This window comes from Xiphophorus couchianus, chromosome 4 (genome assembly GCF_001444195.1).
Source record: "Xiphophorus couchianus chromosome 4, X_couchianus-1.0, whole genome shotgun sequence".
Classification (NCBI taxonomy): domain Eukaryota; kingdom Metazoa; phylum Chordata; class Actinopteri; order Cyprinodontiformes; family Poeciliidae; genus Xiphophorus; species Xiphophorus couchianus.
The window spans coordinates 19017825-19044492 of record NC_040231.1 but is presented as its reverse complement, the minus strand read 5'-3'; the positions used below and the strand labels follow the sequence as shown (position 1 = coordinate 19044492).

Genomic DNA, 26668 nt, shown 5'->3' with positions numbered 1-26668 from the left:
GCCTTTCAATTTAGATTTCAATTATCATGTTAGTTTTGTGATTAGACTTTTAGTCCTCCAGGAATCAGACCTCTCTGCTCCTCTCTATTCCACTCTATTCCACTTCCCCTGCAATCACATCCCATCTGATGAATTGCGCATATAATTACGGAAGTTATTGAATATGCAGATCGCTGCTGACTCTTGGTGTGCAGTTCATATCGCATCAACTCTAACTGCACCAAACAAGGGCCTCTGATGAAGACCCACTCTCATAATGAGAGAGGGCTAACGTAAGCACGAAATAAAGAAAGGATGACCATAAACTGTATGTACCTGTGTGTGCCGGATTTTGGGTCACCTCAGACCCAAAATCCAGCAAAGCACAGACTTGTCTGAGACCAGTCAGTTCACAAGGTGTTTATGAATCAACCAAAATTAGGTATTTCCCCCATGTTACAGTATATTGCTACCATCATACTCGCCATCCCATGATGCAATTCCATGGAGGTTCTCAGAAGAGGGAGTGAAGCACTTTACAGGCACACCCACAAGAGGAGGATGTGGGAAACTCTTAAACTTTTGATAGCTTTTAGAGCGCTTCCCTGAAAACCTGGCTTGCAAGCAAATAAGACAATATATATATATATATATATATATATATATTCTGTCTAAAGACAGCAAATCTAGCTGGCCAAATCTAACTTTCTAAAGACTTTGGATTTATTACTTGCTCCTCGACAGTTCCAAAAAAAGATACATTTTACACAAAAAGTGACGCTTTGGGGATTTCTTTGGCTAAGATTCACATAGAACTATGTCTTGTATTTTTAATTTATGCTTTAGTCACGTGGCTGCCATTTATAGTTGATATGCCTGGCTAATACTTGAGAAGAAGATTTACAAATTGCATAGAAGCTGCACAACAGAGTTCACAGCGCATAATCATGCAAACAAATAAATAAATGTCTGCTTTAAATCTCATAATGAGTTCTCAATGTGAAACCATAAAGTGGATGACTTAATTGATATTTATTTACTCGATTCTTTTTTCTGTCAAAGTTTTCAGTTCTATTTAACAGTAAATGCTGCTTTTGCCAACTTTAAATAACTATATATAAAGATGTATATTTGCACATAGGAACTGACTAATTGCAGATGCACTAAAAGAATATACAAGATCAGAATTAGTCATATCCCTGGCAGGTTTATACAAGCCTTTATATTTTTGTTTGTTAACTTAAATTTTTCATCACAATTTAATAAACAATCTGTGTAGGAAGCTGAAGACCAGCGTGACAGTAAGGAGGTCTTGTGGCCTCAAAGATCAAGTTCATCACTAAAAGTCATAAAAATACCAGCAGAAATGCTGGTATTCAAAACGCAGGCCAGGCCTAATAAATTGCTGTAATAACAATAAAGATGTTTCATTTTGTTTTGATTTTTCATTGAAAACACTGCATTTTTAAACATAATGTAAATAAAAACTTCTTTTTATTTTGAGGACAACTTTTTTTGACAATGTTTTATTAACATCTGAGTGATGCCTGTCTTATTTTCCATCTGAAAAAAAAAAGTGCTAGGAATATAAATAAATCAGACTTATCTGTCCAAACTAACTTCTAAATTTCTGCAAAAATCCCTTAGAGTTCTGCAGTAAAACAAGGTAAATTATTTACTAAGTGACCACTGAAACTGTCCTGCCTCTTACTGTAAAAAGTGTGTTGCAAGTGTGGCGACCTTTGTCGAGTCCCATCTATTGTTTGCAGAATGGTTACACACTCCACAGGCTGTGAAATACACATCTGCTACCTTTAGGTCAGTGCAGATAGACAGCCGGGGTTTGTGCTTAGGCATGTGTGTGTGTGTCCGTTGAGTCCTCAGCTACCTTTCTACACAGCTTAGCTGCAGCCTCTATCTTCTTATCAAATATTTGTCTGTCCTTCACTCACTATCTGCTCTCCTTTCTATTTGCTTTGTTTATTGAAACCTATCTCAGACAGATTAGCAACCTTTTCTGAAAGATTGTTGCATAATATCTATGAAATTAGTGTTTCTGTACGCACATTTTATTTTTTCCCTTGGTGTTCTTAGCATTTTTATTGCCTTCTTGTGATGTAAATTTTTCATATACAAAGTAAATTCCTGTTCTTATTCAAATGATTTTACTTTTATCCCAGGGAGTGAGGCAAAGCGCGCTGCATCACTGCATTGTGCTCAGCTGAGGCTGAGCATAATGACTGTGGTGGCAAGAAACCACAACAGAGCCAGGGCACTACTGCCTGAGAACCAGAGGCCCGTGGCCCGCAGCCAAACACACACAAATCCTGCTGCACACTTGTGGCTTTTTAAGAAAGCAATTTAGTTAATGATTTCATTTTGGAACCCTGTCATGGCGCTTGTGTTGTCTGAGCAAGCCTACAAAAGAACTGCGAAACCAACACAAAGTGGAAGGTATCAGTAAACACACGCTACTGCCTACAACCACAGAAAAAATAACATACAGCTGAGAGTAAAATGGCCTAAAAACACATTAGTAATAGACTCTGTTAGGTACAGTTTTAATGGTGTTTGCTCTGGATGAAGGCAGAGAGGCGTCGAAGCCACTGGTGAGATATTTCGTGTTTCAGTCAGCATTTAATCCAGTACAGTACCCAATTCCTCAGCGTGGAAATGCAGCACATTTTTCTGTTCGACCATGTCTGTCAGCTCTCTGATTATATTAGAGCCATGTTTCACATTCATTTACTTGGGTTTTCTCCGTGCCACACCGTGAATGAAACCATTTCAGCATTGCTAAAACAGCACCATGTACATGTCTTTGTGGTGAAGCAAATTTTTAGGCAATTACCCAGATCAGTGGCCGAAGCTTCTGGGTTTTTTTTTCCCTCCGTCATATCTACCCTTTTCTTTTTCCTGTTGAGAGTTTTTCCTCTGATTCTCTCTCTCTTTCTGTTTTGGCTGTCAATCACACGTTGTAGGTTTTAACCACCTCCAAACAGAGCCAGGCACCAGCCATTCATTTGGCTTCGTCCTATCCAACCTGTCAGAATGACACACACTGTTGACCATGCTTTCTATTCAGCCCCAGCAAATTAATTGGTTTCAGCAGTTTAAATCAGCAATCAATGTCAGTTTTCCCAACATAATAAGCCTTAATCATAAATCTTTGAGGTGTGGCTTGCCTGACCCCTATTCATCATGGCACAGCTACAGTAGATGGCCTCATCTGGGTGGAGCAAATGAACTACCCCTGTTTTGATTTTCCAATTGATGTGTCACATGAAAGGTGGTTACTCAGCCCAACTATAACCCAGTTCTTCTAATATTCAGAGACCTTCAGACAAAGAAGGGGAATAAAAAGGCTTGTATAAAAGGTATAGTCCTTGCTGAAGTGTGCAGACTCTCCTCAAATCCCTATATTTTGTCAAGTTAAAACAATACCTGTACAGACAGTGACAGGCAGAAAATAATTGTAGAGTGGAATAAAACTCAGACACAGCGTCCAAAATGTTCCAAGTAAAAAATATTAAAGCGTGATTTACCTTTGTCATCATCCACCCTCTTTAATTTGATACAGCTAAAAAACTTTAATGCAACCAATTGCATAAAATAATAATAAAAAATACTCTTTGTATAAAGCAGTTGTTTTGCAAAAACCTCAGAGATTTGTCAGAGAGCATTAAATTCATACCGCTTCAGGATAAGGCTGTGCCAAGGTTAGGTTTTAAAAAATATCCCAACTTTGGACATTTCATATAACACTGCTCTATTATCTGAAATTGACCTACCAAGGAAGCATTGTCCTCATAAATTATTATGAAAAGAATGTTAATCAGAGAAGCAGTTTAGAGGTTCATAGTAACTTGGCAGAACTACAGAGATCCACTGCTTAGTGGGGACAACACAAATATTTTGACAACAAAAATATTTGTTTCAGCCTTTATGAAATAATTACGAGAAGAAAGACTGTTGTAGAAATAAAGCTAAATAAGCTAATAATAAGTTAAATTAAGCCTATAAAAGGGATGCAAGAAACATGCAGGAATGTGGTCTGCTCACAGATAGGAGTTGAATATTTTGGATTAACACTGCCTGAACACAAGATTTTCTCAGCAAAACAAAACTGTAGCATTGTTGAACCTGAACTATTTTGTAAATGGGCAAACATTTAAATCTCCAGATGTGATAAAATGATGGTGAAAAATTGTTCCACGAAGTATTAATTTGGTGGATTAAAAACACAACTTTTTATGATTTTATTGGTTGTATTTTGCGATGATGCATTACTTTGTATTATGTCTGTAAAATCTAAATACATGTTAAGTTTCTGACTTTAATGTGACAAATGTGAAAAAGTAAAAAAGGGTGTGAAAAGGCCAGTTCTCTTCTGTGCGACTGTAAAACTACACTAATAAATGTCAGTTTTTTAGCGAACACAATTTCAGCCAAAGCAAAATAAGGTTTACATTTTCAGCCTATAATCTAAATCAGTATGAGATTATGAGTAACACGAAAGGCAATGTCTTTATTTCTAACAATAAAAAAGGCAGAAAGACAACAGAAAATAAACTTTTTTAATTGAAATTGTGAAGCATACAACATTTGGAAAAACCGCATCCTGCCACTTGTATGTGAGCCTTTCCATTATTTCTTTGGCAGCTGTGCCAGATATTACTCCACATTTTAAGTGCATTCTTTACTGCACTGAGAAACTTGCAAATGCCAGAATGGGCCTCATCTAAATGGAGCTTTGTTTAAGATTTTTACAGAAACAGCGCCCTGCTCTATATGTCATCTGTCACTGTTTCTTTTTCTTTCCTTAAACAATTCTCAATTGTTTCCATCAAAATAGTTCAGGTTGCATGAACAGAAGATTTCTTTATTATTGAGTTCCTGCCAAATACCAGTCTCTGTTTTCCTTCTGCCGCTCACAAAGGGCTCATAACTTACTGTCAACCACGAGGGAAACCGCAAAGCTCCACTGTTGCTCATCAAATTCAGTTATGTTACTTGATGGCTTGTCTCTCTGTAAGATTTGCTCAAGTGCTGCAGTAGCAGTACAAAAGATTTTGATAGTAAACAGGCCCAAAGAGAGGAGAAAAGAACACAATACTTTGTGAGTATATTGTATTCATTTCACCTTAATGCATCCTCCTCCAGCTAGTCATCTGTGCTGAGAAAAGGCCATTAACAATTTTTTTTTTTTTTTGCATTCCCATTTTTCATGTCCGAGAGCATACGCATGAGTAAACTTGTGTGTGTCCTGCAGAACTGAGAGGCTGTTATGCCATCAAGGTCTGAGCTTGTATTCTGGGATCAGAAAAAATTGCCGATGGCACGGGGGACTGAAAGAGGAGAAGGAGGCGGAGGGATTGAGCCTGTGAGTGCTCATCGACCCTTCCCGATTAGACAGACGAAGACTTTTAAGCACTCTCACACCTGCATCACTCTTTGCCTTGGGGGGGGGGGGAGGATACCAACCACGCTGTCACGGCAGCTGCGCGAGTGTTTAAAGTGAGCTGTAAGGAAGCTCCTCTAGCAACATATTATTGCAAATAATTTCCCCTGCAAAGTAATTATCAATGCTCTGCTCAATATGTAAAGTGTGCACTTCAGGTGGCTTGCTTAATTTGCTCTGGGTGGCTATCATTTGAGTGTGGATTTTAACTGTGGCAACGGCAGCGGTTTCTAATGGAGAAGGTATCAGGAGAGAATGTGAAGTGAAGATGAAGTGCCACCGTAATTGAGTTGACTTTTTGCAGGGGAAGGTCAACAATAATGGAGCAACAATTTAAACAAATTCATTTAGACAATTCTGCCGTCTCTGTATGGCAGTTGGAGGGGAAAATTAGCAATTTCTGAGCCACACTTTTAAATCTTTATGTAAGTATTCTGTCCGGCAAAAAAAGAATATATATTTTTTCTTTTCATTCAGCTCGTTTTAAAACGGCAGGCATTATGCAACAAGCAAGTATGTGCAAAGATGCACATTTCCATGAATGGAAGACGGTGCACACAACATAGGGCCCACATTAAGGGCTGATTATGTATCCAAGAAACCTGGCTGCTGCACAGCATGGCACAATTACAATGGAGGGTGATAATTTAATTGTGCTAAACGGTGGATTCTGTGTCAGTGCTCCTCCAGCTGGGAGCTGTCAGGTAGTTATATCTCATTATGGCAGGTGAAGAACCCAGAGGAACCCAACCATGACACCTGTTAGAACACGAGGAACCCCTGAAGGGAAACACATAGATGACTTTTTTTTCCCACTTTTTTTTCTCTCTCTCACGCACACACCCACGTGCATACACACAGAGTCCCAGCACTAGTTTCTGCGTGTAATTTGATTTTACTTGCATGACAGTAAGAATGATTTTAAATCATTATTAGTTTTATTGAAAGTGTTCAGCTTGGTTTATGGAGAGTATGAAAAGGATTCATGTTTCTATAAAAACACTTATGCACATTTTCATAATGTTAAAAAAAAGATTAACAGAGTAAATAAACAAGAAAATGAACCTTTCTGAATAAGTTTTCTAAACATATTTTTATGGGTTTCTTTCAGATTATGTTAATGGTTTTTTTAAAAGTGTGACAAAAGAATCACACTGTAATCATCTGATGAAAGTTTCACTTAATTTATCTCTGTTTATATGGGCTGCATCCTTCATTTTGTTTTGTTTTGGTTTTTTTAATCACAACTTTATCTCCAATTAATTTCAACAATTTGGGATTGGTTGCAAGTTTGTTAAGTGGATCTTAATTTTTATTTTGCCTGAATGCTTGTTCTGCTTTTTGAACTGAATGAACAAACATTTATAACTTTTAAAACAATTTATCTCTCTCTTCTTTGTGTCCTATTATTAGGGACACGAGTTTATTTGTGTACAATTATACCGTTTATTTTCAGTTATTCACCTTTCCTGTTCAAATTTTCTTTATTTTATATAAATTATTTATATCTATTTATTCTATTCTCTGTTCTATTCTTGCAAACCTTTTTTTCCCAATCAAAGCCCGAAGATCCACGGCAGCACTAAACCAGACCAGTGGGTGGGAAGAGTGGGTAGTAGTGATGGTGGAGGAGGGACGGTGTGGGGTTACTTATCACCATTGTCTATAAAAGGTAAACAGTGTGAAAGAGCAGATACGGCAGGCGAAAGCAGGCCAGACCCTTTTATGATGAAAGAGGAAATGGGATAGCTGGGGACACATGGCCCAGCAGTCACAAGACCCCTGAGATGAGCGGCGCACAGCACCCCTCTAATACTTACCAATTAGGCAGAGGCTGTTTTGCACGATGATGAAACATTATCTCGGGGAACAATTCATGACTCAAAGCATTCCAGGCCACATGAGCCTGTGGCTAGAGAACTTAAGTCCTAATCCTTCAAATGTGCGCAATATTGTCAGCTAAATATAGACCATGCTGCTTCTTTATCTGACCCTGTCTCATCGCTGCCACAGGTCTTCAAAGTGACCGAGGCTTTGTCTTTAAGGAAAATCGCGCCTATTGCTTAATATAATTTGGATCTAATTTATCAACTGTACACATTTTCGGTTCTGGTGTGTGAAAGTATAATCCTATTTCCTTTATATTTGAATAATTGATGTATATGGGGCTATTTGAAGAATACAGTGCAGTTGTTCAAACAGGGTTGTTTTGCTAATTTTATTTTGCGTGCATGGAAGCCAACAGAGATAACAGACCTGTTCCATCAAAACATACGATCAGTTTCTACATGCTTTACCACATTCAAATGAATTCTACCCTTTTTCTTTTTTTCCACCTCATCCAAAGTCTTTGTTGTGTCAGCACCGATCTACTGCACACGTACCCCTTTAGATCTCAGAGCCTTGTGATCCCCACTCTAAAGAAGAGGAGGAAAATACTGTACGCTTGCCCTAAGATATTTTCAGAGAATTATTGCCACTCTTCCCCTTTTCCTCTTCAATAATATGAGGTAGTATTGTATGGGGCTTGTCAGAAGATGGGGGTGGGGCAGAAGGATTTCTCCCCACTCTTTAGCTGCCTGAGCGCAGCCCTCCCAGCGCTGCTAATAAATTATTAACTCCTGCTGACAAATACTGTTATGGAGCCTGCTGCAGATCTGTTGCATTCTTTAACAAGATTGCTGTAGACACATGTTACAGGAACATGGAGTCTCCACTGCTCCCTCTCTTCTTTGCTCCCTGTCTATCGTCTTCCCTCGCTCACGCCTCAGCAGTTTGACTGATGGCTGGAGACCAAAGTAAAAGTGCCTCAGAGACTGAATATTTTAGTGGTAAAATAATACCACTTGATTTACTGTGTAATACAAAAGCAGTGCTTTGTTTCGCGCTCACACTCCATTGAAGATGAGGTGCTTGTTTCGCTTCAGGCTCAAGCTTTTTGGGTGCATGAATAAAAAATACGCTGGATCCTACGTGATCGGCCCGCTCCCACCACTCACACACGTGAACCCCCATTCCACCTACTGTTAAACACGTGCGCTAAACTTTGCTCTGACTCTTGATTTTCAATTAACAGCACACAGTTTTGAGCTACGATTCGATCAGATATAATTCCAGGAAACAATTTAATGGCTGATTAAAATTGAAGGCTAAGTTCCACTAAAAATACAGCCAACGACACTAGGCTGAAAGACGGGAGACAGAGACGAGCTCAGGTCTGCTAATCAAAAAGGTTGGCTCCAAACACAATTTCTTTGGGAACTTCAGATATTCCTGTTCCATTATGAAATATTTGTATTGCTCTGCTTCTAGTTTCTTGTTTTGCTTTTCAGTCCATTATATGTTTTTAGCCCATTGGCATGCCAACAAATTGTGATAGTAATTCCTCTTAATGTGGACATAGATAAAAGATCTCATGTGTCAGTGAGTAAGACCAAGAACCATCAGACCTTAAGTCCTTATTAGTAAAATATCTGTTCTTACATAGAGCATATCTTTGCTTGTCTTGTAATGCTTGGCTTTCAGCAGAGAGTGCAAGGACACCACAGCACCATGCTCTGCTTCAGCCTTGAGTGTCCCCTCTACACCCCCCTCCCTATGCTCTACTAGTAAGTTAAGAGTGGAAGTAAAGTGCTGTCACACTGACCCCTGTGGATAGAGCAGGAGAACAGGGCAGATGGTGATCAGTGATGAAGTTTATCATAAGAAATACTTGGTTTTATGACTAGTAGGGTATTGCAAATATGCCAATTCCCCTTGAGCTTTTTTACATCCTGTCATGTAGTAATCTCTAACATCGATAAGTTTAATCGCCATGTTTTTATGATAGTCCAACAGAATGTAACGTATGATTGTGTAGCTGCAGAGCATGTTTTCTGCTGGCCATATAGAGATTTGGGGGAAATGTGTGAGTAGGTGCTCTGGTCTGATAAGACTGACAATATTTTTTTCACAAATTCAAATTGCTAAGTGTGATGGAAAACTAAGACCATTCCCACTATAAGAAATGGTGGTGGCAGCATCATGCTTTGGGAGCAGGAAAACTTACAGGGGTAGTTTAAAAAGAGACAAAGCTAGATACAGGGTTATTGTTGAAGAAAATTTGTTCGAGAATATTTTTGTGGTAAAATAATACCACTAAAAAAATACTTGTTCACCTTTCAGCAGAACAACCTACAATATATGGCCAGAGCTACAATGGAAAAGTTTAAAGCAAAGCAGAATCAGTGGGAATACTTAGGTTCACTCTTCATTCAGTCTGACTGCTCTTAAGCTTTTTTGTGAAAGAAATGGGTAGAAATTCAGGTTACTTAAGGGTAGAGTTATACCCTAAAACCGTATCGCTGTCACTGCAAGAGAAGTTGATTCTGGAAATAATTGACTCAGGGGGCAGAATGCATTTGCACACAACACCTTTTAGATTTTCATAAGTAATTCATTTATTGTCATTCATTATTTTGTCATACTTGTGCACAATTCTGTGTTTGTCAATCACAGGTGGCTTCATAGATGTAATGTGACAAAATGTAAAGTATTTCAAGAATCTTTGAAAAATACCATTAAAACAAAGACCTGTGAATCCATACCACTAAATCTATATTCCACTTCCTATGTCACTCAAATATTAAAATACCTGTCTGCTTAACATTACAATATTGAGTTTTGAATAGTTTATATTAGTCTATATATCCTGCAACTGAAAATAAAGAAATTAATAATTAAATAAAACAAGCAAAACTGGAGAATTATATTATTAAAAACTAAATATTATCCATCTTCCTTTCTGCACTTTATAACACAGGAAGGCCACATTATTCCCTTTTTAATTGATTGTCAAATGCATAATTAGATTTTCTTGCACAGTGTTTAATCTCATTCATTGTAACATACAGCATGAGTGTGACCTCATTAATTGTGAAAAAAAAATGGAACTGGATGTGTGAATAGTAAAAACACTCAAACAGAAAAAAGGCTGGGTTGTAAAAAGCCGACATAAATTAAAATTAAAATTTGTTTTCTTTCCACCTGATTTGTCAAGTATGTCTTTCACTGTGATATTCATGAAAGCACGCATCGGATTTTTGAATAGTTCCCAGCTTCTGTTTTTTTTAAGGGTACTTTTATTCGAAATAAAATTGGCTGTTTGGGTCTGATTGCTTCAAAGTAAAATCACCTCAAACAAGGAAAATTAAAGATGTTTGAAGGACAAAACCAAGTGGAAGATTAGTCAGACAGTGCATGAAAAAGAAAGGTAAGAAAATAAATCGTTCCTTTAAAAATACCTTAGAAAATTTGTTTTAAAAAATCTGATTTTTCACTTCTTATGGGGATGCGGTCCTACTTATTGGTTGACCTTCTGTTAGAGTTTAGGGCAGATCCAAAGCACATGATTCCAAATGAATATCAAGTCATCCATCTGAACTGAACTAGATCAGGGACTCGATGACATTTTATTATTCCTTTATTTAATCAGGTAAACCCCGTTGAGATCTAGATCTCATTTTCAAGGGGGACCTGAAACAAACTTCACTGCCCGTCGGGGAATCGAACCCCGGTCTCCCGCGTGACAGGCAGGGATACTCACCACTGTACTAACAAGGAGAACAAATTGAAACAAAAACAAAAAACATGCAGAACAGACCAGCAACACGCATAGGGACGGGTGATATTCGGGAATTGGAGTTTGTGACAGAATTTCAGGTCTTTTTCTCTACTTTTGTTTTGTTGCCCTGCAGCAGAGTCATGTCTTCTAAGCAAGCCACATCACCTTTTGCATCTGTGGTTGACGGTGACGATGCTATGAGTCAGGAGCACTTGTCATGGGAGAAAGATGAAAGCGCAGAGGCCCATGGCACACCTCAGCTGCCCCTGCACAGTTTGCTCCACGGCAAAGCCCCCGATGAAATGCAGCCGCTCAGCAGCGTGCCACCAGAGAGTGACTGGGACAGCCTGGTGTCAGCACAGCAGCGCATGGTAAGACATGCACACAACACACTGCAAAATTTCAATCTATTGCAGTCCTCTGAAAAAAAAAAATCTTTCTATGGATAAAATAGCTGAAAAAAAAAGAAACACACTGAGCCATTAGCACCTTGTTTGACTTTAGCTGTGATAGTTGGGGAAAAAAAAGAATCCCCTTTGCTTCTGTCAATGTTAAAAATGAATAGCAATAAACTGTGTTTGCACTGAAATCCACTGATATGTTGAAGTGTGAAATCACAAAGACATTCCCTTTAGAAATAACAAGAGAAAAATCTCATACTTGAGTGCCTGAAAAGATCCAGTGAATTTTTAGAAGTGAAAAGTAAGTTTTCTATGTGTCTCAAAAAGTGTTTCAACTCTTTTTACTTCTAGTTTTGATGCCTTTGTGGTGGGAATTTAAGCATAAAAGGAAAGCCTTGCAAAAGAGAACTAAAGAAAATGCCTACTAGTGAAAACTACTCTGCTTATGCCCTCCCTGAGGTTTCAAATACAAAATGATAAGGGTTTCATTGTTTCTAGCTTGCACAAAGAAGCTTTATCCTGCATTTTACCAGCCTTATGGTTCCTTAATGCCATAGAACCTTTAGAGCTGCTGTCTTCAGAAGGGAATATTTGAAAAACACCACACTATGAGTCACTATTTGAGGGTCAAACAGATGATCCAATACTCTTTTCTGAATGTTGGCTTACAGAATGAAGTCAGATAAGGTGTAAAGGTAAACTTGTGTACCCCAATATGCATGCTTGGTTTTTGTTGCTGTTAGAGAAATGTCTTTTCGGAGATCCACAGCAGGAAAACAGCAAGGCCCCGGGGGACCATGTACATTCTAAGTGTAGAGCAATTTTGATGTGAGCAGAGCAAAGAAGAACAGATACACTAGTGGGCTGTAGATGCAGGAGGCAGGTGGTTGTCTGTGACAGTCGGGTCTCTGGTAAAGAGACCCAGAGGGCCTCTGAAGTAACTTTGCATCCGGCTGCTGAGACCCTCCTCAGCATTGCAGCACAACACATACATGAATAGGTCCTGTAGCAGACATAGCTTCATGATGATTGCAAGTGAACAGGACAGGAAGGATAATTAACTCGGGAACAATTTCTATAGCTGTTAATGGTTTAGTTTATATAAAATTCATGTGTCAGAAAATTTCATATAATTCACTGTTACATGCCATAGTTTTTGAATCCTTTGAGCCCTCAGAAAACAGAGTTCAAATTCTCTTCAGATTATTTCATGTTTATGCCAACACAATCCAGGTACATAGCTTCACACAGAGCAATTTCATCGTAATGTCATTAGTCAGTTGATGTTGTATCTGTCAGTGGTAAAACATTTCTCATCTATGGAAGCTCAGCCAACTGCATGATGTGGTCGACTTCACGGCAATCTGTCGTCCCATACAAGCATGTGGTGACAATGAAGAGAAAAAACTTCCTTTTAACTCGGTAAGAAACCTCCAGCAGAACCTGGCTCTGCATGAGCGAACATCCACTGAGGCAGACTCAAATTTTGTTAGGTCAGAGCAGAGACAATACCAAAACACAGAAGCACTGAAGCAATAGTACTTCCTATGTTGAGGAAAGAAGAAGGAATAGAAAAAGAAGTACGGATTGCAACATTATGTTGGGAGTTTTTGGTCTTTGATAGATGTTGGATGCAGCTTTGCAGATTTTGTTTATTTTGGACAACTTGGGCATTATTCTGTAATATATTAAGGGAGTGAACTTAAAAATCATCTGCAGAGGTTATTCAAGGTAAGAATACATTTTAGTTCCCGGTTATAAAACCTTCTCACAATTTCTTTCCCCTTATTTTGACACTTTTATTGTTATGTCTTTACTGTTCGTGGATTAAACTAAGAAATACCAGAATGAAAAGACAAAAAACAGCACGAGACAAAATGAGCAAAACAGGAGAAGGGTAAAACAGAAGAGAGCATGAGAAAAAGGAGAGGTGAAGTCTTGAGGTGGAAGGAACAAGAGTTGCCTTTACTGATTACCTGGCTCCATTGCAGTGCCATGCGCCTGTGTGGGCTGTGCCCTGAACCCATGCCAGCTGATTAACCCAGCACTTCTCCACTCCCCTCAAGCGCTCTCCACTGTCTCTGCTAGGCTGCATAGCCATTCAGCTCAGCCCTGGGAGGTGCTGTGCCACGGCCGTGCCACTCTGCCGCTTGGTACCAAACCGCCCTGTGCTCCTTTGCTCGACATACCACACAGGGATGAGATTTTGGCACATAATGGCCCATTTTTCTGCATTCCTGACCGTCTTTATTTGGGATTGTCTGGCTTTCAATGTTGTATCCTTCAGTAACAGCTGTAATATCCCATGTTATCACACTTTTCTATGATAAATGTGCAGCATGTGTTTGATACAGATGTCTGCTGTGTTTATTCTCTTCAGCATGCAGGCCAAAGTTTAAATCAGAGATAACTGTTCCCCCGTTAAAGGCTCCAACTTCTGGCTGCACAGCTACCTTCTGCTTTCTCAGACTCCAGAAACCATAATTAACACTACCTTCTGTCAAACGCAGGCCTCAGCCATGGTCTGTGTGCCGATTACACACTCCCAAAATATTCTCCCCCATTCTTTCCCCCCTTTTCTTCGTGTCTCTGTTTGTGCACAGGGAGCACTCAGCCAGTCAGCCAGAGATGGAACCCCCGGTTAAATACTAAACCATGCACAGGTGGGACAGAAAAACAACAACAGTCCGAGACAGGATGCAGATTTACGAATGCTTCAGGCACTCAGCTAAGAACAGTCCTTTTCTAGAAAATGAGCAAATTACACAGTAGTCATCTTTACACAAATGCACTCAAACAGCAATTTAGTTTGAAGGTTTCACTGTATAGATGGTGCAGATGAATAGTAAAGCCTTAACAGATTATGGATTGGCTCTATGAAAAGGTACCTCATCATTTCATCTCAATTTTTCACTTGTCACGTCTTATTTACCAGAATAGATTGTGCTGTTGAAAATCAGAAGCTCGTGCATAAAAGCCAGAGTTGAGCCATTTGACGTCGCCAAATCATCCCAACGCTCAAATACCTTTAGCAATCATGACATTTGAATGAAAAAACGGTCTAAAAGCTCAAAAAGCTATGACAGTAGCGCAACAGGCTTATCATTAAACACACATCCCTCCTCTTACCTCCTGACTTTTTTTTTTTTTTTTTTGTCTTATAGGAACCTGACAGCAATAAAGTATGCTCCCTGTACTCCTTCCGGAACAATTCCACTTCTCCACACAAACCTGAGGAGGGGGCCCGGGAGCGGAGTGACATGCTGAGCGGATCAGCATTCGGGACTCCGGAGCGCCGCAAAGGAAGCCTGGCAGACGTTGTGGACTCGCTGAAGCAAAAGAAGCTGGAGGAGATGACAAAGACAGAGCAAGATGGTATGTCTCCCTGTGCGAGTGTGATTTGGAGTGAGAGTCTAGGAAGGCCTTGTTCCTACCATCTAATCCCACTCTTTCCAAATATTCACCGACTGTCTGCCTCCGCTCTCTTTTTCCTCTCCACCTCACACACTTAGTCAGGCTCACACAGGTTGGGCTCAATGACGCTACAATATTTCCACTTTGTTCTGAACCTCTTCCAATATGACAAAGACTGTGTGGCAGCACACTTCGGCATAAGTGTGGTCCTCTTTCATGCCAAGAAAAACTCTTTGACTATAAAACTCAGAGTGCTGACCTGATGCCAGGAACATTACCTCTTTTTTATTTTGCAACACAGAACACATTTCACTCTGAGCATACATGAAAGGTAACTTCCCTCAAATAGCCCAGGACCTTTTCGAAGATCTCACCTGATTAATGTGACTAATTAGTTCAACTTTTTCTTTTTTTCTTTTTTTATTTCAAACCAAGCAGTGACAGTGAGAACAAGAAATCCTCTCCTGTAATAAGATAGTGAGTTCTCTGTCGTATCTCCGCCCGTTACACCCTTCTTGGCTTTCCCTCCTACAGCCTGGAGTCTATCAAGAGTATGGCGGAAAAACAAATATTTGAAAGAGCTTCTGAAACACATCCCCCTTCTTAATTAAGGCTGTAGTAATATAACTACATCCAATCAAATGTTAAACCCCCTTGGGAACGCATGTGTCTCATTTAGTGTCTGGGGAGCTCTTAGCTTAAGCACTTCATCAGACGAATAAATTAGACCTCTGTTAGCCTAAAAATAATTTGCCACTTCTTTTTTTAAGTATGCATGTGGCGATCTTTGTAACAGAGCATCACAGACCTCTCACCAGATAATTATGCCGCCACACCCTCCGATGACTGATTGTTTGTGTTGTTATTTAGATATTATCAGAGAGCGCAATCAGCCTAGGCTCCACAGGGAAAAAATAAACACAATTTATTTGCTGCAATTTCATGTATTGTTTCTCAAAATTGATTCAAATGACCATATACAACTTCAGTTACTCATCATCAAATACTTGTCATTTTGATGGCAGTTGTGTGTGTGTTTTTAATACGAGAGACCCGGGGCTACCTAGAAATGATCAGCAAAAAAAAAAAAATCTTAAAATAAATTAGCATTCCATTTCTGTAGCATAATGTCACACAAAAAAATTAAGAAATATCCAGTTCATAGTTGGATCAAATGCTGACAAAAATGTTTTGATGTACTAAATATTTTTTTTCTTGGGGTGTCAAAAACAAAAAGAATGTGTTTTTGAATAGATTATATTTTTAAATTCATACTATTTAATACATAATATTTAAATATAATCAAATAGTTTAGACATTTTTTTTTACTGATAATCCAAAGAAATTGGTAAGGAAGTAAAGAAAATAAATATAAGGGAATTGCCACATTTGTTCAGGATCAGATTAGGTCACTTCAAAATTAGATTAATTTACTTTGTTTACATGTTTACTATAGATGCTATTACATATTGAGCAAAGACTTAGATCTAAAGTTAATCCAAGTATTACACTACACCATATTTTATATATTGCAATAATAGTTCTGTGCATCTAATATATGGTGCTAATATTCCTTTTTTTCAAGTTTAGTTTGAATTTAATGACCGTTTTGTTATTTGTGGAAGGATTCTTTGCAACGGCATCATCAGTGCTCTCGGTGGCGACAGTGGACATTATGGAAATGAGCCCCATCTGCTGAAGGCTGGTTGTTGCAGTAATTTAAATGGTCAAGTGCAGCCTGTAATTCAGGGCCGTATGTTAGCGCAGAGAGGAGAGGGTGCTTCGGACCGCCATACAGCTGTTTGAATCTCCTGTTAATAATAGCACCGTGGTCTGCCTCATGCGCCTTGTATCTCGGGCACCAAAATACACTCCCTTGTTAAAGCAAATTAGTTTTCGTGCAGGGAACCCAGCAGAAGACAAGAGCCATACGAAGTTCAGCATGCCGTCCCCGTGCCGAGAGAACTGAGAGTTGCTCTGTTCTCGAGAGCCCTCGAGGAAGCTTCTGTGGTGATGATCAGTGATTACTGTAAAATGGTGGGAGGCAGACTCTTACAAACTGCCTCCCAAAGAAGTTAACAGCAACCTTGGAGATATCATAATCTTGTGTCTTTGTTTATGGAGAGGGACACTATTGAAAATGAAAAGGGCTGGATTAACTAATTAAAGGACATAGAAGAACGATCTCTTGTTCTTATGTTCTTGTGCTTATGTCTAATGTATCATAAGCAACAAAAGATGACGAATATAACACTTTTTTTAAGCATATCAACTGTTGTGTCTCATTCTGCCGTTCAGTGTTTGTCTGATCAGGAATCACAGAGGCCCTCAGACTCTTCACCATCTGCTACCGTTCTTCCTCTGTTTGATTTTATTATTATTATTTTTTTGGGTGGGTCAAGATGGTTCTGTGGAGATAACCACAATGACCTAAAGTCTAGAAAATATTACCTTTTCCTTGTAATAATCCTACTAACAAATTCGAAAACCCAATTAAAGTAATGTAGAAACTGATTGAAGCTTAGCTTGAACTTCTTTCAGACATTCTGAGCAAGTTGAACTATATTACCAGATCTTCCTGTGATTCTTGTGATTTTCTTAAAACTTTTTATATGTAATTTGTTACAAATTACACATCTTCTTCAGACAATACTGCTTGAGCAAAATTAAATTATGCCTTAATACTATTACTGTTAATTAAAAACCAAATTGACCTTTAGGCAAGAACAAGCAGACATGGAACGGCCTATATTAATGGACAGTGATATTTCTGATGTCTTCCATTACCATAATGGTTTCCTTTAACAACATTATGAGGCACATTTCTTGATTCACCACAATGCCTAATAAACCCTGCAACAATAGAGACATTGCTCAATATTATAGGTGTAATTCCTCCATCCCTCCATCTCTATATATTTTTACCCTTTCACCCGCTCCATCCTTCTATCTTTATTCTCCATCTTGGATCCCTTAAAGTGCTTTAAGTGCTTGTGACTGTGCTAATGAATGAAAATGTCCTCCCAGCAGTGAGCACTGCATTTAGCTGAATAGTCACCTTTGCTGTAAAAGCTCTATTAGGCCCAGTTGCCAGCAGGGCTAACGATTGTGCCCCATGTTTATTTACTAGGTATTGTAAATGCATTATTTATGGATAAGCCTCCAGACAGCACTTGTCAAGAGTTAAAAATGTCAGAATTAAGTATTATGGTAAAAAGAAAAATAGCTACCATTATAAAAACCCAAGGTGACCTTGCTTTGATTCACGTGCAGTTAGAACAGTTTTATATAATGCACTAAAGTATGAATCAATACTGTGTAAGTCAACAGAAATCCTTGTGTGTTGAGTCTTTATGATTGTCCCAAAGACAAGGACGGGTAACCCTGCTTGAGGCTCCTGTTCTAGCTTTTAGGGAGTGTTATCTGGGGGATATCGACTTGTCTGCACACCTAGAATCGAGCATATCTTGTGTAATCTTTTATTATTAAGAAAAATGCTCGATTGGACCAGGTCAGAGAAAGTACATTTTCTTTATTGGCTGGGATACGGCTGATAAGAATTATAATGAATACATAACAAAAACAAAAAAGCTTAAGAACAAATCCAAGAAATGTCTATAATTGGCGAAAATTCTGCAAGAACAATACCTGTACTGATCAAATGAAACTCTCGCAGTTTAGCTGCCGTGTTCTTGATGTGTCTCTCAAGTGTACACACCTGGGTAACATGCATTCCTTTTCGAATAATCAAAATTAATTTACAACAAGGTGGTTGCATTTATAAAATATGAGAAATAAAGGCACTGACATAAAGAAAAGATTTTGGGACATTATTTTACTATGGTAGAAGAAAACTTGAGAACAATACCTCATCAAATATTCCAAACTCGGAACATCTGAACATAATAAATGACTACTTGTTGTTGTTTATCGCAGCTAAGCTTTGGTAAATGACAGTGATCTGGCAATGTTTCAAGGCAGTTGTTGAGAAAGTAGAGCAGTGAGCAGTTGTAGCCTGGGGACATTTAACAAAGGAGATTTTTCCCACATAATCTGTACGTACAGTAGAATAATAGACACATTATCTGCAGAATAACTGCATTTCCATGTGCTGCTATTTACGAAAAATACAGGACAAGAAATCTGGATATATGCCAATGATTCCGTTAAAGAAGAAAAAAGATGCTCTATTTAAAATCACATCCCTGTTTTAGGCCAGCTATTTAGATATTGTAGGTGCTCTTGCAGAATAATCAACACCTGAAACCCTTTGACACAGTCACGGCTAATTAACTCAGCAAAGGGGAGTCAAAGCACCAGGCAAACTGCAGCCGCTTGCTTTTTAATCTCAGGTTGAAGGATATTTAATGGTTGCTGGGAAAAAGAGTTCCCCTATTACAGCGGCAGGTAACCCGACTGCCGCTTGTGACAAAAAGCAGCGCAGCAGGGTGTGCCAGCGGACTAATTGTGCTTGGGCACAGGATTTATATATTTGAACTGTGTTTGGTTCCAAGTCACCACTTAGACCTGTCTTCTCTATTTGTAAGTGTAATCCCCCCGGCGAGACTGTGTATTATCACTGTATAATGACTGTGCAGTAGGTTGAGTGTGGGGGAGTGATCTGCATTGTGTGAGTAGCCCCAGGTCATTATCCGCTATTACAACATGCCATGTAATGAGATTCTGGGATGGGTGAGAGCTGCAGTAGAGAATAGGATCAGCTCTAAGGCTTGTGGTCTGATTAGCACTGATGAACTCTTGACTCTGTTGTTACACCGTTCCCCCTCAGTGTCAGAGCTCCTGCTGACACTACATGGAGGCTCGTTGGAAATTGGTTGCAGGTGCTGACGGTGTCAACAGATCTATTTTTTGCACATTTATTTGCTTTAAATGCAGTGCTCAAAAGGGTTGTGGGCTTTTTTTATGTTCTATAAGTTTCCTTGCATGTAACTTGTGTTACACTTTCTGTCACATAAATTTATTTTTCCCCCTTTTCAAAAGAGATCGGGGAGCTTTCTCCCTGCTCCTCTTTTCGTTCCCGCCCCTCTCCCCTCTCGTCTCTTCAGCAGCTGCCATGTCATCTGGTTCTCCTTTATCCCACCTAATTAATAGGAATCTTTGTTATAATGATGTGAGTTTGAGCCTCTGACTCCATGCATATGCAATCAGGGATGGAAATCCATTTCCTTGCCTGCTGATTCTTCACACATTGCTCTCCGCTCCCTCTTACTGCTGCAGCCTTCCGGACAGCACCAGCCCAGGACCTTTGTGTCAGGACAGATACAGAAGCCAAACATCTGTCAAGCATCTCTCCTCCGTCAAGCATTTTTTAAAGAATCTGTTGTCTCTGTTCGTAAATTTGAGCCGGTCTCTTAACTTCATAAAGTATTTGATTGAGTTGACCATTTTTCTATATCTGTGTGTGGGCGTGTGTGTGTATGTGTGTTCAGGCTTGCATGTCCTGCAAGTGCCAGTGGGGGCCTTCCGGTGTGTGTGATCTCTCTTGGCCTGTGGCATGGTGCAGCAGCTCAGTGGAGCAGCTCTCTGGTCTGTCACTTTTGTTTGAATAGGTAATGCAGATCTGTTCAGGCTGAAGAGACACGAGCTGGAATCGCTTGTTAGGACACATGATCAAAAGTGGCTCTCCGCTCTCTGCCAATCAACCCTCTTGTCGCCCTGTGAGGCAGACGTTAAATAGATTTTTCGGCTGTATGCCGTGGGCTGCCTGCCAGCCTGACGTGAACTTTCACAAATCTGACACATGGACCTTTTACTCCTCCCTGCTTTTCATTCCTCTTCCTTCATCTCTTTATTTTGTCTTCTTTCTTTTTTCCTGTTTTTTTTTTCCCGGTCTTTCACCCTATCATCTTTTTGTCCTTATCTGGCCCAGATACAAATTGTTCCTCTTCCTATGAATTTTGTCTCCCACCCTTTTTTTTACCCTCCAGTGACAAAGTTGCTCTAGTGCCAGGCTGTGATCAGAGCCCACTGCTAAATGGAGTGGCTGCATGAGGGGAATAGTCAGAGCAGAGAGCCCGGTCCACTGCTGAATTATGTATTTACTATCTGTTCCAAAACAGAGCTGTCACATAACACAGGCCTGTCCCCGTGGGGTGATGGAGGCCAGCAAAGGTTTTACTTTACACAAGCTAAGGAGCAGATTTTGTTGCCCGTTTCAAAACGGGAACCCTTTCTGCTGTCTTGGTCGTTCAGATGACAAAACAAGCAGCTGCTTCTTCAATGTGCCATTCTTTGCATTCAAGATCACCTTCCCCACTTCTCATATTCCGATTAGTCAACAGTAGCAACTGCTGCTGAGCATTCCAGGGGCCATCTTCCTGGGTTTCAGCTGTTGTGTGTCCCCCTGCACCCACGCAGCACAAAACTCCCATTGTGATCTTGGTTTACAAGTCGCACAGAAACCCCTTGATGGGAGGAAACGGGTGTCTCTAAGAGACAAATCACAGCCAGGGTTACACAGAGGCTTGCTTGTCTTTGTATACTCACAAATCCACACTTTGGCTGTAGGTATAGCGGTTTATGCATATTTAATTAATGGGATAGAAAGACAGGAAGCAAAGCGACATTGTTGTATAAACAATGTTTGCATTATGAAGTTTTTTTTTGTTTAAATAAAAAAAAAACAATAGCTTCACCTTCTTGCTACATGTGAATAATCAAATGATTAAATCAGCAACAGCTCTGAGACTATTTTTGGAGAGACAGAGAGTGAGCAGTGCTGACATGTACTAAGGCCGAAGCTATTAATGCTTCTATATTTGCCTTTAGACCATATAGGCTGGAAGTGGGAGATAACACCCTTGTTTTGCCGTCGTATGAAACATGAGGAGGGTCATACGCAGACAAATTGCACAAAGTGGGAAGAGTGGTGGTGGGTGGGGGGGCACTGAGGCAGTCAGAAATAGAAAGAACAGGGTATTCCACAACGGGATGAGGAGAAGACATGTGTCCTGCTGCATGTGTGTGTATGTGAGCCTGCTGCAGGGTTACTCTCTGCATCCCAGTGTGTGCCAAGTAAGTATCACTGTCCTGGCCGCGGCATTCTGCTCCCAAGCATTCTCTACACATATCTTGACAAAAGAAATAGTGTCATCTGACCAAGGATCAAAATAGTGTGAGTGTAATTCACACTCTGGGCACAGACAGCCTCTGTGGCCCTCTAATGATTTCAGAGCACATTTCTGATTCAGTCTGCAAGTCAGAGGTACGCCAGCCATCCGGCAGATTGATCCTGCTTTGATAGAACCAGACATGACAAGTTGTGCTGATGCAGCCTATTAACATATTTGCATTGTTATTTGTCACAGAAAACAGGCAAGCAGGAACATCTTGCAGCAAACTTTAATGAGCCGTCTCTTGAACAAAGAGACTGTTTAATCAGCTCTGATAAAACACACGTTTCTTCCTCCTCTATGTTTCACCCCCGCCCCCTTGTTCAATAATATTACAAGCAAGAGGAGGTGTGATGAAAATGTCAGAAGAAATTAGCAGAACTCTGTTTTATTGCATTGCAAAGTGTGTGTGCCAACCATAATAATCGTAAGATGAATATCATCACTCTTAAGCTGAACCTCCAGTGTAATTTTCGAGATTGCACTGAGCGGCAGTTTAAGATGCAAGATGTTGCTATACTGCCAATTGCTCAGGAGGGAGGTCAGTAAGTTCATCTTGATGTCAAACAAGAATGAATGATTTATCCAAGCAGAACGTTTTGTTTGTCTTTCATGACAAAACTGCAATTGTTTTACTGCTCCACACACTGTTTACTGGCCCACTCATCTTCCTCCCTCTTGCTTCGTTCTTTTTTTTTGGACATGTTATTTCTGGGTGGGTGGCACTTTGCCCAACAAAGCCAGTGCTGTTTGCTTCCCTGTTGTGAGCTGGACCAATGAGCTCAGTCTCTCAAGAGAAGCACATTTCTCCATCTTTGCCCAGCAGGTTGCAGCCCATATGACTCTGTATCCCACAGGAAGGAAATAGGCATGACTGAAAAGAAAAAAAAACAGCTTATATTGTCTCTGCACTTGAACAACAGCACATTGAAACATGTAGTTCAGGGTAAGTAAATGGAGGTTTTTAGAGTGCTAATCCAGCCTTCTTTGTCACAGTTTCAGTTGTTTAGCACTTGTTCAAGGTTACTCTGACTTCAGATTTGAGAAAATTTGGAAAATAATACATTTTGTCTTGTTGTCATGCTCTGACTGAAGATCAGCTTCCATCTGTCTTATTTGTTTGATGCCTTTTTTTAATCTTGTTACAATTTTTAAGAATTACTAAGAGAAATGTATCTTTGCTGTGTCAAATCTTTCTCCAAAGAAAATGGTAGTTATGCATTATTTTTAGGAACATAGACAGACGGATTGGCATAAAAAGTGAAATATGCAATTAAAAATGACTTCAATTTGATTTATTGAAAATGTTAGTAATAGCAATTTTGTTAAAAAAGAAATTCTCAGTAAGGGGTGTCTCCCTCCACTGAATAAATATGCTCAAATTGACTTGAGCATATTACAAATTACAATTTTTTCCGTCATCTTTGTAATTTTAATTTATTACCATATAATACTTCTGGAATAACACATATTTATTTTAAGATTTTTCTCAGTTTTTTCATTGTTTGTTTGTGTTTTTATCAGAAATGCTGACAATTATAAGCAACATGGACTTTAATGTAATTTAAATATTATTTGGTTGTTGCATACATTCGTACTTTTTCTTTCAAAAGCAACCAATGTAAGCTGAAAAAAAGTGACCTATGGTGTTCTGGTCCAGTTCACATTATGTGTAGATCCTAAAGTCTGGCATTTTAGTAAACACATTCAGATGAGTAATTCAGTAAACAACTTTAATTATGCAACTTTTTTCCACAAAATTGTTGTTTAATGAGAAAATAATCCTAAATTACAAGAGCTGCAGAAATTTCAACACATTTGCAGTCCTAAGTATCATAACATGTTCCGTAATCATGACATTAAAAAAAAAAAGAAATGAAAAAGCTTTATTATAGGGCTCAGCCTTGCATGGTAGCTGTCCAGAGTTCCTAAAATAAAGTTTCAGTGTGTAAACCAGACACTTGGCTTCTCTACAAACTGTGATGCATTCATGTGGATCCTATTAGTCTCTTTTTGTCCTTGTGGAGTCAGACACCCATTAATTTACTAATTCACACTGAACTGCTATGATCACAGTGCTCCCCGTTTTCTTCACACGTCTATTAATTTAACATAGATGAATAAATGTGAATGTTTTCGAGCATTGATTAGCAGGCAACTTTATGTCTGACAGTTAAATTGCTGGGTACCCCTCCTAAAAAAATCTCCCCAATGCAAGGTACCCAGTAATTAAATTTTTGCGGGAAATTATTATCATTTATTACAGTGCGCGGACCGTAATGATTGCTAACATCAAATGGAAATTATAAATTAAAATTGAGTCGACATGTTTCTACTCGTGAAGTGCTGATCCCCCTCATCAGCATCGGCTTAAAATCCAGGGGTAATGTCTACTTTTTCTTTCTACGTAGTAAACTAAACACACTTGTCTTTCAGTTTCAGTAGTATATTTGCATAATAGTAGCCATGTTAAAAAAATAGCAATATACATGTCGTAGGTATGATTTTTCTTAAAAAACAAAAAAGGCAAAACAATCCAAAACAATTTATTTTACTTACAGTTTCTTTTAAAATCACATTTGCTCTGCCTCACTTTGATCACAATAACTCTTCCTTTCATTTTAGATTTAAAATAACTGTTTTGCAACTCAAACAGAAACTTAAAAAACAAAGTAGAAGGATCAGGGACTAGAAAGTTAATTTTGCCATCCAAGCATTTAATGGTCCTAGTTCTTAAAAGTGACCTTGTAGGTTAGAAAGCAGAGCAGCACAGCAGCTCCTTCCAGCTGCACACATGGCATCCATCGGGGGCACAATCACGCACAGTCCCAACACCTCAGGCTCGGACATATGTTGAGTTTTATTTCATTCTTCTGACATTAATCCTATTCACCAGCTGTTCTGCCAGCTGCCACTCTCCGGCTTAAGGGGAGATTGCAGTTTTGGGGGCTCTGAGTACTGGTTTATCTTGGCTCCTCGTCTTCTACTCGCAAAGTTTTGATTGAGTGAGGTTCTTTTTTTGCACTACTATCACCTATATCCAGCTTCCTACCTTACAATTCTTCTTTTTTCAAGTGATGTGAGGCAGCAGTTTGTTGATATTTAAAAGTATTTAAAGAGTAGTTGTGCAAAAAGAAAGAAACATAAGTTTCCCTGCTAGAAGTAGATGCCTTAAGATCACCTGTGTGTTCATTCTTTCTTCTTAGAAAGCCATTGTAACGACCCACAGCACTAGAACCGGCTTATAGCACTGTCATCTAGCAGCATTTCAGTGGGATTAGCCTGGACATGGCCTCGGCCTGTACAGTTATGATTATTGACATATTGGGTCTGACATATTTCACATTTATGTGCATTGTCTGGAAGCATACTCAAGTGTTCTCAATGTCATTTCTGCTGAAGTACAGCGGGGCAGCCTGCGAGCATGGGCCGCAATGAATTGATCATTGCTCACTGCTCACTTTAATAATTCAAGGCTGATTGCCACAGAGTGCCGCAGTAAAATGGATTGGGAGAGGTCACATGCTGCTTGGCTCAGGAGGTGAAGCCTCTAGGGGATGCTTAATTCATATATGCTTGATGGACACGTGTCCTATTTAGAAAGGTCAGGGTGCTGTGTGCACAGACGGCGTCTTGCAACGGACAGGTCAACCCAGTAGGATTAACATGTTGGTCAGTGGAGATCGAGACGAGGGGGACGGGAAAAGTTTCTTCACATGGAAGCAAGTTTGCTTACCCTTGCATAAGATCTAAGACCCTAAAAAAATTAATTTGTTCATTTCTACTCTATTTGTGTTTGCAGAAAATATTTCCACTTTGGGCCGGCCTAATCCATAAGCAGATTTTGTGGCTGGATGGATAAAACCCTGTTGGTCTTGGGAGTAACATTAAAATTATCCCAAAATGAGATAATAACTGCTCAAGTTGTGCATGCATTATATTCAGAGTTTGAATGTTATGTTAACATCCATCCATCCATCCATCCATCCATTTTCTGTTCACCCTTGTCCCTAATGGGGTCGGGAGGGTTGCTGGTGCCTATCTCCAGCTACGTTCCAGGCGGGAGGCGGGGTACACCCTGGACAGGTCGCCAGTCTGTCGCAGGGCAACACAAAGACATACAGGACAAACAACCATTCACACACAACACACACACCTAGGGAGAATTTAGATAGACCAATTAACCTAACAGTCATGTTTTTGGACTGTGGGAGGAAGCCGGAGTACCCGGAGAGAACCCACGCATGCACAGGGAGAACATGCAAACTCCATGCAGAAAGACCCCGGCCGGGAATCGAACCCAGGACCTTCTTGCTGCAAGGCAACAGTGCTACCAACTGCGCCACTGTGCAGCCCCTATGTTAACATTGTTATAATATAAAGATGCTTTACTAATTTCTGCTGCTTGTCTCTGAAGTAGCAAAACTTTTCTTGCTAGCTGTTACTGTTTGTAACTAGATCAGAGAAAATACATATTATTATGATGCTGGATTTTATTGGCAGTATACATTAATGTGGTGCAACTACTTTTAAATCTCCTTTGTAGCAGAATGTTTTAGTTTACCTCCCGGTTAACAAACTTAAACATGTTTTCATTCTGTTTGAATTAAGATTCATAAAAAAAAATAAAAAATTGTATTCTTAAATTTTTTTCACTGTAATGTAAAATAGTGCAATT

At 39.4% G+C, this 26668-nt stretch overlaps 1 protein-coding gene across 4 annotated transcripts in view; it reads left to right on the top strand.

Annotated features, from left to right (window-relative positions):
- The window catches only part of sox6 (SRY-box transcription factor 6), a 138950-nt gene that overhangs the window by 35208 nt on the left and 77074 nt on the right, over positions 1-26668 (top strand). For all 4 annotated transcript variants that reach the window (XM_028015422.1, XM_028015421.1, XM_028015424.1 and 1 more), the window contains 2 exons: positions 11176-11413; positions 14608-14818. In XM_028015422.1, the coding sequence (XP_027871223.1) occupies positions 11176-11413; positions 14608-14818 (449 nt within the window). The remainder of the gene's footprint in view (positions 1-11175; positions 11414-14607; positions 14819-26668) is intronic.